General features: G+C 36.8%; 1 protein-coding gene across 1 annotated transcript; it reads right to left on the bottom strand.

Moving 5' to 3' along the window:
* Positions 1–961: 961 nt before the first annotated feature.
* syt5b (synaptotagmin Vb) lies at positions 962–11449 on the bottom strand. Its single transcript, XM_056249837.1, has 9 exons — positions 11299–11449; positions 9388–9600; positions 6478–6659; positions 4715–4813; positions 4454–4621; positions 3469–3636; positions 3223–3337; positions 1912–2045; positions 962–1767 (listed from the first exon to the last, which is right to left on the bottom strand). The coding sequence occupies exons 2-9, from the start codon at positions 9575–9577 to the stop codon at positions 1558–1560; spliced, it is 1266 nt and encodes a 421-aa protein (XP_056105812.1). The 5' UTR covers positions 9578–9600; positions 11299–11449; the 3' UTR covers positions 962–1557.
* Positions 11450–12818: the final 1369 nt, after the last annotated feature.

Here is a 12818-nt window from a genome sequence, read left to right as displayed (position 1 = left end):
CTGGGCTGTCCGGGGGGGGTCCGAAAACCAGTCAGTATCTGGTGTGATCACCATTTGCCTCACGCAGTGCAACACATCTCCTTCGCATAGAGTTGATCAGGTTGTTGATTGTGGCCTGTGGAATGTTGGTCCAGTCCTCTTCAATGGCTGTGCGAAGTTGCTGGATACCTGGAACACGCTGTCGTATACGCCGATCCAGAGCATCCCAAACATGCTCAATGGGTGACATGTCCGGTGAGTATGCTGGCCCTGCAAGAACTGGGATGTTTTCAGTTTCCAGGAATTGTGTACAGATCCTTCAACATGGGGCCGTGCATTATCATGCTGCAACATGAGGTGATGGTCGTTGATGAATGACACAACAATGGGCCTCAGGATCTCGTCACGGTGCATTCAAAATGCCATCAATAAAATGGGTTTGGTTTTACTCATTGTGATGGATGATTAAGGGATTTTGGCCTTTGTGTTTCCTCATATTTAAACTCATGTGAAACAAGAAGTCATAGCTAGACAATTTCATGTTCCTAGTCAGCCCTGGTGTGCTAAAAAAAAGGCAAATATTAATGGGAATACACTTCAGAGATGTTTTACTCGTAAAAATTCTAGGGGTGCCAATAATTGGGGCCAACCTGTTTTGGAGAAAAACATTTAGTTCATAATGTGACCCCCCCCCCCCCTCCCCCCCCCCCCCCCTCCCCCCTTTCACTTGCACTTATTTTACTTGCACATTTTTTTAATGAAAGATCAAAAGGATAAACAATGCGGATTTATTTTTTACAGCCATTTTTTATCATATTTACCAGGGGTGCCATTAATTCTGACCACAACTGTTATATGACTATAGAAAAGCCAATGAATTAATTGTTATACATTGAAAACATAAAGCGGATTTTATAATAAGTGTCTGTTGGAGGTGGTCCTCAACATTAAAAGTGTGGTTAAATAGAGCGCACACAAGAAACAAGTGATACATCGGTTTAATTTGATTTGCATTTTCAAACACAAAATGACTTTAGCATTGGGAATACAAAATATCTATCTATTTATATAAATATAACTATTCGAACTGTTGTCATTTGCATAGCTAAATAAATGCAGACGAGAATATTTTAATTCTGATCTCGTTTTATAATTGCCGAAAATCATAGACATACTCTCTGTACTGGTTTAGCTCTCACCAAAATTAGCAACAATTCATCATCACGTCTTTAACACAACAAAATAACTTACGAAACCATGCAGAGTGACAGTTACCATAAAGAAAACACATCTACTCCAAACATAAAAACATGCATTTAAAAATACAACTCATAACAAATCATGACGATCTTCACATAATACAAAATTACCTTGGGAGAGAAAACATTAAGTGTGAAGCTATAACTCTGCAATGCTTGCATGAAACATAAAGAGTAAAGATCACTGGTCATGCTAGTAAAGCTGATGCATGCAGTGCTTATCAGTGCCATTCACTAAGTTGCTCAGTAGATGAATGATTCACTGTTACCCTGGATGTGAGTGTACTCTGGGTATATCCACTTGTTACCATGACGATGGTTAGCGATGTGGCGCCTTCAGAGTAGCATCCACCTCTTCCTCTGTTTGAAGAACGTGCCACTGGGCCACTGGACGCCGGGGATTGGCCAGCATGTCTGACCAATGGCGTAGGCCGACACCTGTAGCGCCATAACCAATTAAGGTTTTGCCGATAGGGTCGTTGCTGCCCAGCTTGTCGTAGTCAAATACAGTGATGACGAGTTGGACTTTCTGCATTTGAATAGATTTGGACTTTAGAATATGAATTTATTCCATTTTACATGGTCATCTATAAATGTTCCATTCAAAATTTGTACACGCACAGTAATTGACACACTATAGGATATACCAGACGCAAGAATAATCACACATCACCTGAATCTGTTCAAATGGGACCTCAAAGCTGAAGCTCTCATTGAAGTATGGGTTCAGTGTGTTCTTTTTAACTGTAGTTTTCTTCTTTTTCAGACGCTTTCCGTTATGCTGTAGCACAATCTTCACATACGGATCTGACATAGGAAGTAGGATCGTTATCAAAGTGGTTCAAATGCAAGCGTAAAAAAATATATTAATAAAAATATAACTGTGAATACATGAAATGTACTATTCAAATTGTTTCAGACAGTGTTAGCAGTATTTTCCACATTTTAGAAAAATAGTAAAGTATACAAATATATATGAAATAGTAAAAAAAACTTTTTTTTATTTAATTTAATAAATAGTTACTCAACACATCCTTCTTCCAAAAGTTTTTTTTTTTGTCTTACTCTGATTCACCATGGTAAGCCTATTACCGTATAAGTGTTTATCCCTAGCGGGATAGTTTTCGCAGGAAATTGTGGACACACGTGACTCGACTGTGCATGTCTCGTCCAACCCAATCTCACGGCAATTTGTACGTATTTTACGAGGTGGCTAATTTTTGCTAAATTGTACATATTTGAATGACCTACCCCTGACCCCGCCCCTAAACCTACCCATCACTCGGGTTTAGACAAATCATACGAATTTATACGTACGAGATAGGTCTCGTCATATCCGTAAATAGAGGAAACTTGCTCTGGCTACTTTGACGTGTGTATGGTGTGTGATTTGCATAGTTTAGTTGTCACAATGAGCAAGAAAGTTTGCAAGAAGCAAAACACAGGAGAGTCTGCTGGCAAAAAGAAAACGCATATCCGAGTTCGTAATAAAACAAGAATCAACATTGGCTTGGCTTTTCAGAGATGGCGAGACCTGAGGGATTTGAAATGTTGTAAAAGTGATGCGGAGATGGTGTTTGTATTACTCAACAGGTGAGTATGGTATTATATTGAACAGAATGCCCAATGTAGCTCTCTAACAGAGTTCATCTTAAAGAAGCATTATCTATTGTGAAGGGTCGATCCATTATGGTTGTTGTAGCGCTGTGCTGGAATTTATCTTCAAGGAAGTACCGTGTGTATAGCTACAGTAATGTCAAGCTAATTAGCTTACTAATCTGGTTATATCTCTTAAGACTAGTGAATGTTTTATGAGCTGTAGGATGATCACATTCATCCGCACAGTCACGCAGAGCCGAAGCACAACCAACAATGTTCTTCCGCCAAAAGTTACATAGTGTACGCTACCTTTAATTTATGCAATTTTATAGATGTGATTTAATTTAAATCTATTTAAATATTTGAAATGAATTATGGATTGTACCTGATAAACCACCGACATCCATCTTCTTGAGATTTTTGGCCTCCATTATGTTGACGGTGAGTTTTCCAGCAGTGGGAACATAACGCAGAGAAATACAAACGTCTCCAAGTTTCTCCTGTTAAAGAGAAAAAAAGAAAGTGAATAGGTACAGCTTTAGAATATATACAGTTTATAAAGATTAGATATAATAATAAATACAGAACAGATACAAAATAGATACAAATATTGACAGGAAATACTATGTACCTCCTCCTTTTCTCCATTTTCAAGATCTCTCCATTCATGCAGTGGCTGTGCGAGATCCACACAGTTCATAGGAATCTTTATCTGGCCAATCACATCATGTTTACCAAACCGATCAAAGTCAAACACCTGCAGCACCAAAGTTTTACCGCCCAACTCAGCATAGGGAATCTATAAGTGAGCCACAAACATATTAGCTCAAATTAGTCTATAAACATAAGTGTTTATGTTTTCCAGTGTTAATATTTCATAAAACATTGAGATGTCTTTAGTAAAATGCTGAAAATCCAAAAAAGAGATTCAGCAACATCAGAAACCATTTCAAATGCTTTCTGATGCTGATAATTAAAGGAATAATTCGTCCAAAAAATGTACATTTTGCCAGTATTTAGTCACCTTTATGTTGAAAAAAAAGAAAGAACATAATGTAGAATGTTTACGCAGCCCTTTTCCATTAATGGCAGTCTATGGTGACCATGTGACAGAATGGTCACTACATGAACTGTCGCTGTATGGAAAAGGACAGTGTGAACATTCTTGAAAAAAAATCTCTTTTTTTTTGAATAGTCAATATGGTTTGGAACAACATGAGGGTGAATAAATTATAATTATTATAATAAACATTCCTTTTTAGTACATTGTTACGTGTTCATTTTTACGTGAACTATTCCTTCAAAAATGTATTTAACCTCAGAGATACCTGGATAGCTGTCAATCAAAAAATGAATGACAAAACCAGTGTAGGGAAGCAGGGATTTCTGGGAACTTAAGATGCCACACAAGGAGACAAAACCCTGACACAAAACCTGAGAGAGAGAGAGAAATGGACAAACAAACTACAGGTGGAACTAAACAGACGCTAGAACACTCAAAAAGACAAAACTACAGACAATAAAACCACATGTTCACGCTAACACATATATAAATCATCGTGTACAGAATCCGGCTACGTACTACAGTATTCAAACAAACAACATTTAAGAAAAACCTTGAAGATAAAGGTCTCGTTGAAGACAGGGCAGAGGTTTTTGCGCTGGACTTTGGTTTCAAACTTCTTCTTCTTGTCTGGAAGCAGGTAAACTTTTACATATGGGTCAGATGTGCCGCCAATATCCATAGCAGGAAGATCTTGAGCCTGAAGAACTCCGACTATCAGCTGTTGACACCAAATTAATGTTGATTCCCTTTTCTTGTTACAGTGACGTCATCACAACTTTTTATCAAGTATTTTCAAACATCAGGAATGCACCTGAGCATCAGTGAAGTTGTAATCCAAAGAGAATTCCAGTTTTCCCAGATTTTCATGCTCCTCTTTTTGCTCTTCTCCCTCCTTTTTTTCTCCTTCCTCCTGCAAGATTGATAGTCAGTTTATTAAAGCGTGCCTATGCAATATGTAAATGATATTAATCAAAATGTATTTTATGAAATCTAGAAACTGTTACTATACTCACTATATTTCACACACACACACACACACACACACACACACACACACACACACACACACACACACACACACACACACGCACACACGCACGCATGCACGCACACGCACACACACACACACACACACACACACACACACACACACACACACACACACACACACACACACACACACACACACACACACACACACACACACACACACACACACACACACACACACACACACACACACACACACACACACACACACACACACACACACACACACATTCTATAATGAACCATAATGAAAAATATACAGTTTTTTACAATCACTTTGCTACTATTTTCAGAACATTGATGTCATTTTTCAAAACTCTAGACACAAAACTCAAAACGGTTATCACTTGTAACACAGGCTGTCTAATGTTCAAAACATTGCATTGCGCATTCACATCTTTAAAGAAATCTTGCACTTGCACAATCATTGGTTCAAAAAACAAATTTACTGTGAAATACCATTGAAACATAACTATAGATCACCCACACACAAGCAACCGATAGTTTCACTGTGTCATTGTTCGTACAATCATTAAATATTGTAGAACAAAATAGGTGATACAGGTTTCATTATGGTACTACATGTACAGTAAATACATCTCTGTAAAAGTACTGCAGTAGTAGAGAGAATACAGACATAGTGGAATCATTGAACAAAGTGTGTAATATATTGATGCAAAACACTAAAGTACAATCACAACATAGGTTTATTGGAATCAAAGCAAAAATATAAAATATTAGGCTACATCCATGGATATTGTAGTCTAATTGGTTCATGCTCCATGCTAATTGGTGACAATGAATCTCATTATCTTGAAACTTTCATGATTTACTGTAAACGTGGAAGATTGTGTGTCTGTTTCCATACAACTATGCATTAAGAGTACTGCAACAGTTACTTATCATTTTGAGCAGTTGTATCAATTGATAGTTAGATCATTGTAAGGAAATGAATAGACACTCATTTGAAATGTAATGTGTGAATTGCCTTTTGAAATAGTAGTACTTTGATGTTAAGTTGTGTCATATTGAACAGGTGATTTTTGTTGAATGAACAAATGATCTAAGTTTTATGTGTATTGTATCCAAGCAATTGAGAAAAGGGTTAGAGTTTTGAAAAATGTGCATTTTGATCATTGGTTGTGAGTTTTGTGTCTAGAGTTGTAAAAAATGACATCAAGGTTCTGAAAATAGTAACAAAGTGATTGTAAAAAACTGTAAAAGAACTTTGAAATCGACACACACACACACACACACGCGCATTCTATAATGAACCATAATGAAAAATATAAAAGAACTTTGAAATCGAGGTTGTGTTTATGTACACTTTATTTTAGGGTGACATGGTTACACGTTATGTACTTACTATAGAAATAACAGTTATACATAATTAGAAGTAACTAACCCTAAAAAAAACCTAACCCTATAGTAAGTAAATGTAGTTATTACTAAGTACTTACTTGTGTAATTACACAGTAACAACATCACCCTAAAATAAAGTGAAACCTGTAATTGTTCTTGGACCTTTTTTTCTCCTTCACCCTCTTTTTCAGTCCCTTCTACTTTTTTCCGTGCTGCTCTCTTTCTCTCTCGAGCTTTCTTGGATTTCTTCTTCTTGCCGAAGCATTTCTTGAACATGCAATATGTAAAACAAGCCACAAGGGCGAGCACCACCACCACGATGGCTCCTACAGCCCACATCGGCACTAAGGGGAGCAGAGAGCTGGTCAGTCTCCATGGAAACAGGTACAGGACAGCACACAGGACAATACTCGCTTAGTGTCTTATGACATCAACTCAATGTGCTTTTACAGTTTTTCTCGATTGCTTAAACACTATAACCAGGCTTTTGAACTAAAATTTCAAAACCATAATGCCATTTATCAAAAAGCACACCCATTTCACTGAACTATGAACACTATTCCCTTGTTTTGACACATTAGTCAGATTTGCTGAACTGTCACAGCAAAACTCTACACACAAATCCCTTCATTTCTCATTGCCTACACCACGTGGTCATTTAGAAAGCACTAGCATTCAAAATTGTTCACTCAAGTCAGCTCAGCTTCAGCTCAGTTAGCACACAATTACCCAGGTGGAAACACTAAGAGTCAAAATTGAACACACATCAGTCAGATCCTTCAATAGATAGATAAAAGGTTATACAATCTTTTATAAAAGATAAAAATCAGTTTACTGAGTTTTGGAACAATGGATCCACAGAGAAATTACAGTAAGCAATAGGTCGAGGAGGGGGAGGGAGAGGAGGAGGAGGAGGAGGAAGAGGAGGAGGAAGAGGAGGAGGAGGAGGAGGAGGAGGAAGAGGAGGAGGAGGAGGAGGAAGAGGAGGAGGAGGAAGAGGATGAGGAAGAGGTGGAGGAAGAGGAGGAGGAGGAGGAGGAGGAAGGGCAAGGGCAAGAAGACAAGCAGTCTCGGATTAAATTCAAGCCACTTTAGTTGGCCATGTTGTCCATGGTATGACTATGAGGGAGGCTGGGCAACGAGTACAGACAAATTTGAGTCGCTTCACCGTCGCCTGAACGTCGCTTCACCATCATCAGAACCTTCAGGGAGGTGTGGTGGCAAACAGATTTCTATCACTGAATAAGAGACAAACATTTCCAATTGTCTTTGATGAGGTTTATGTTCTTGCCAGAAAAGGCCAGCAGTCGTACAGTCACACAGAGTGGCTGCAGAGTGTGACAGTGAAGGGAGGGCATCCTTTCTCCTTTATCTTGACTCCCAGAATGTTATCTTTCTAGGCCAATGATGGTATTTCAACCATATGTGGAACATTCTTAGACTTGTTCATCATATTGTATCCTTGAGTGGAGGCATGTACCAACACTCTTTACCATTCCAATACAATTCCATATTTGAATAAGGTTTGTGTGTGCTCTTTTACTGTCATATGATGCTCACACACATCTTGAGTAGAAGCGAGTAAAAAAAAAAAGATGGATGGACCACAAGCAACATGACTTACCAGTTTTGGAAATGTTGTTTTGAATTTATAGCACCAGTGTGTAAGACTATGTTGTAGTGTGTGTATTTTTGAGGGCTTGTGTGTCCTGTCTGAGGGCAAAGTTTGGTTTTTCAGCAAGAGTGAATGGTTTTGAGTGTAGAGCTTCATTTTGACCTGAAAATAGGATGTTTGGGGAATTGGGTGAGACGTTATGGATTTGTGTTTACTGTTTTGAGAATACGAGGCATAGTTTCAAGAAATGTGTTTAAGCAATCGAGAAAAACTGTAATTTGAAATTATCATCGTCTATAAAGCTGAACAAAAACATAAATCAAAGTGCTCCATTTATGTAATTTCACATCTCATCAAATGCAGGTAATGACTCAGAGAATAGATGAAAATGAAGAATGATATTGTTTCCTGTCAGGTTACACAATCACAACAAGATCAGTGAATTCCGAATTTTAATGACATTAAGCGCAGTGAGTTGAGGAGCTGAACAGAATTATTTATAAATGTAATAAATCAACTGTCTGATCTACATTTACTCTCTTCATTGTGCTGGTTTTGTGTTTCCATCCACACATTTATTAATTGATGGATGGATGGATGGACAGACAGACAGACAGACAGACAGACAGACAGACAGACAGACAGACAGACAGACAGATAGATAGATAGATAGATAGATAGATAGATAGATAGATAGATAGATAGATAGATAGATAGACAGACAGACAGACAGACAGACAGACAGACAGACAGACAGACAGACAGACAGACAGACAGACAGACAGACAGACAGACAGATAGATAGATAGATAGATAAGATAGATAGATAGATAGATAGATAGATAGATAGATAGATAGATAGATAGATAGATAGATAGATAGATAGATAGATAGATAGATAGATAGATAGACTGTAAACATTAGCATTATTGTTGGTTTAACTTAAAAAAGTAACCGGTTGCCTTAAAATTTTAAGTTCATTGAAATTAAAAAAATAAGTTAATAAAATGGAGATTGGTTTAATCAACAGAAACTCACAAAAGTATGTTATCTGAACCACATAAATTATCTAAGTTGATTTGACAAAAGAAAAAAAAGTTGTGATAACAAAGCATGATTTTATTTACAGTGTAGACAGACAGACATACAGACAGATGATAGATAGATAGACAGACAGACAGACAAGACAGATAGACAGACAGATGATAGATAGATAGATAGATAGATAGATAGATAGATAGATAGATAGATAGATAGATAGATAGATAGATAGATAGATAGATAGATAGATAGATAGATAGATAGATAGATAGATAGATAGATAGATAAGAAGAAATGCTATTCAATGAATCAAACACATTAATGTGCTGTATATGTAATTGTGATGCAAGAAAGTAAACTCATCTCTTTGCTTGCTTACTCTTCTGTTAACTTGAGTAAATAATGTAGGTACTTACATGGAAGATGTTCCAGCTCATTCATGAACTTGCTCTTCATGTTCTCATAGTCATGATGAGTTGGGGGAGCAGGATGTGGCTCGTGTTCTGGTTTGGGCTGTGGTTCAGGTTCAGGTTCAGGTTCTGGTTCTGCTGGTTCAGCAGTCCTCCGAACACGAACACCCATATTCACAAACCTCATCCCAGCCATGTGTCAAGAATCAAATGCACAGCCTGAAAATAACATAACGCAAAAAGACAGAGGATGTATGGAAGAAACTGTTCAGTAAGTCTCACAAAACCCGTAAAGAAATACACAATGCCTGAATTAGAAACATCTTTATCATGAAGGTAAATAAAAGAAAAAAACTCTTCAAAGTCATTCTTGACTTGCTGAAGGGTTTTTCTAATCTTTTCTTTTATTAAGAAAATTGAAAAACCATATAAGCAACAACTAGTGCACTAAATTATCTAAACAGCAATCTTTATTCTTGGCTCTGAATATGATTGTGATCACAGTTTTTTTTCTTTTTATTGTGAAAGAGAAACCGAGTTTCCTTGGAAACATGACAGCGCAGGAGTCAGTGCTAAAACCAGCTCAAACAATTAGTCGTATACAGTTATTACTAATTCTGTACTGTACACTGACTATGCACGCATTCAAAAGTTGAGCCTTTGGTTCACATCTAATATCTCCTGAAATACAATTTTCTGTACATGTATGTGCATGTATGTTCCCTAAAGCCATGATAACAAACATGGCTGATTCTAATCCATGATGTATTTACCCTCCTTTGCCATACCATCCATCCACCCCCATCTTTACTGGTCTGTGTCTCTCTCTCTCTCTTTCTCTCTCCCATGCGTAACAAGATTATGGGGGGACAGAACCAAAGCTCAGATAACTCAGATAAACAAGGCACCTCTTCGAAAAATTATATCTTTCTCTCTACATTGATTGACTGATTCATGACAGGAAACACATCCATCTTCTTTAATACCTGTTTATCAATAAGCACTGCACAATGTTTCTAGTCCATGAGTAATTTGTGCAACGTCTAATTTTGTTTTCAGATTTTTGCAGATTTATGGAACTAATGAAAATCCCTGAATGCTTATGTTTTTCAGTTTTATTGAAGGTGATTAAATCAATATTTTATGGGGTAATGTCCCTGGGGGTTATGTTCCAACTGTGGCTAAAATTACAACAAAAATATTGTTTGTAGGACTATGAAAAGTACACGACCCTATATATAGAGCAATTCATTGTTTTCCATAATCATTAATCATTTATTTGAAGTAGCCTTATTCCTTTGTCACGATGATTTATTTGCTAACCATCATTGCTTTGAATTACTTAAATGTAACTTCTCTGTAACCCCTTCATCTACACTATCATAGAGCGTGGGGCAGATTATTTTTACTATAGTTCTTTTAACCTAAATTCTGTTACGTCTTGATTTGCAATAAAAATAAATATAGCCTACCTTTTTTTCTTTAGCTCCATTTGACTATTTATACATCAAATACAATCTACTTTGTGAGCTTCTACATTTCTCATAGATGCATGAAATAAATATCGCTATTAAAAGTTCATTATTATTTCTAAAAGCTGTGTTAAGTGTGGACGCGCCCTGCACGCGCTCTCCAAACGCGCTGCACCATTCGCAGGAACGCGAGCGTTATTAATCGATTTCGCGCTGATCTCCAGCAACAGGTTACGATGGTAATGCACACATTAATGAAATATCGCCTCGCGTTACATATTCACAAAATTCGTTTCACATTTCAAAAAAAAAAAAAAAAAAAAAAAAAAAACACTGAAATGATTTATCTTGAAAATGTGTACGTTGCTGATGTGTGTCCTGTCTGGTCTGCTAAAGTGTGATATGAAAATGAAAGAATGCCTCTAAGAAAAAAAAAAAATCCTACCTGATAAACGAATTCCTCTGGATATGTTAGGAAATACCTAAGTTTACATGAATAAGATGTCCAGGCTTGTTTGCCCATGCAGCAGCCCTCAGGCAGACATGCTGAATTGTGTATATTGTGATAAGTGTGCTGGTGATTTAACCCCCTCCCCATCAGCTTTAAGCTCAAGTGCTTTCAAATCATTAAAGCACCACTAATCTCTCTCCCCCTCCCCATCACATCTGTTATGCAGTTATAGAATGTTTCTCCATTAATTCACCAGTCATATAAACCACGCCTCTATCTTTATTTTAGGTATGTTATTGAAAAAAATAAATAAAAAATCCTCCCCAGTGATGAATATATGTTAATCTTGTGCTCATTTCCGTCGAGAGCTCTTATTTACGTGACTGCAGAGCATCAACTGCCCATCTAATCCACACAAAACATCATGCTCGACATTGTTCCCATCTGGGACACGTTGTGGATGAAAATAGCCGTTCTGCCCTGATAATCTTTGATCACAGATTACACTTGCTTTTCTTTTTTCCCAATCAATAAATCAGAAAGTATTGTTACTAAGCATGTTCTCTCTACAGTCATGTAAAATCAACCCTTTTTGATAATTTCTGTACAGCTATTGATCTAAATTTACTGATTTTGTATGGAAGTTTTGTACATTGGGGTTTGATATAGCACAAGAACTATACAGTCAAGGACCATGGATGCTAGTGTGCATGGCCACAGGCTTTTGTTATGTTTAGTATAGCATACTACTATACTACTACTTTATGTATACTAAGTCTAATAGGCACATTTTGGGTTAGGTGGGTTGGATCTGACCTTGTTTGTGCTGTAAAGAGGCCTACACTTATTTTGACAGACATGTACCAAAGAACATGTAAAGCACTTGATTGATTATTGTTTCAACTGTAGTTACAAATATATTTAAACACAAACCATTCCATTTTCCGATGGAATTGCATAAAATATATTTTTAGTTAAAATACTTGTCAGTACACTTTAAAGCCAACAGAAGATGATGACATTACATCTAAATGTACATTCTACATTCTAATTCAACTAATTGTAAATTTTAAATATGATACATTTTCATTTTAATTAACATGCAATCAAGCATCCAAAAAATTACATTCATTTTGCATATAAATGAATTCAAGTGCATTATTTCTTAAATAAGTACTATTTAAAAGTTGCAGGAGTTTTATTGAAATCAACATAGGACAAGGAAGATGACTGGAATGGATAGAAACATCAGATTAAACAGCATTCAAAACCTGACCCGGACTTATCTTAGTTTCAGCCTTTATATCGGCTCCACACACGCTAATGACGAAAGTCAGGTCAGGATAAAGTCCCCATGAAATCAAGCGAAACGATCGCTCATTTAAAAAATAAATAACAAAGTTTAAGTTTTATAAGCTCAAATGGCCGCCTTGCTCTGTTCTGTGTGACTCTCCTGTTCGAACTCGTTCATCAAAATGAACGAATCTTTTTTCGCGTCATTTGATTCATTTAAC

Source organism: Rhinichthys klamathensis, unplaced genomic scaffold (assembly GCF_029890125.1).
Source record: "Rhinichthys klamathensis goyatoka isolate OS25496 unplaced genomic scaffold, OSU_Roscu_1.1 h1tg000064l_1, whole genome shotgun sequence".
Taxonomy (NCBI): domain Eukaryota; kingdom Metazoa; phylum Chordata; class Actinopteri; order Cypriniformes; family Leuciscidae; genus Rhinichthys; species Rhinichthys klamathensis.
This window is presented reverse-complemented; position numbering and strand designations above follow the sequence as displayed.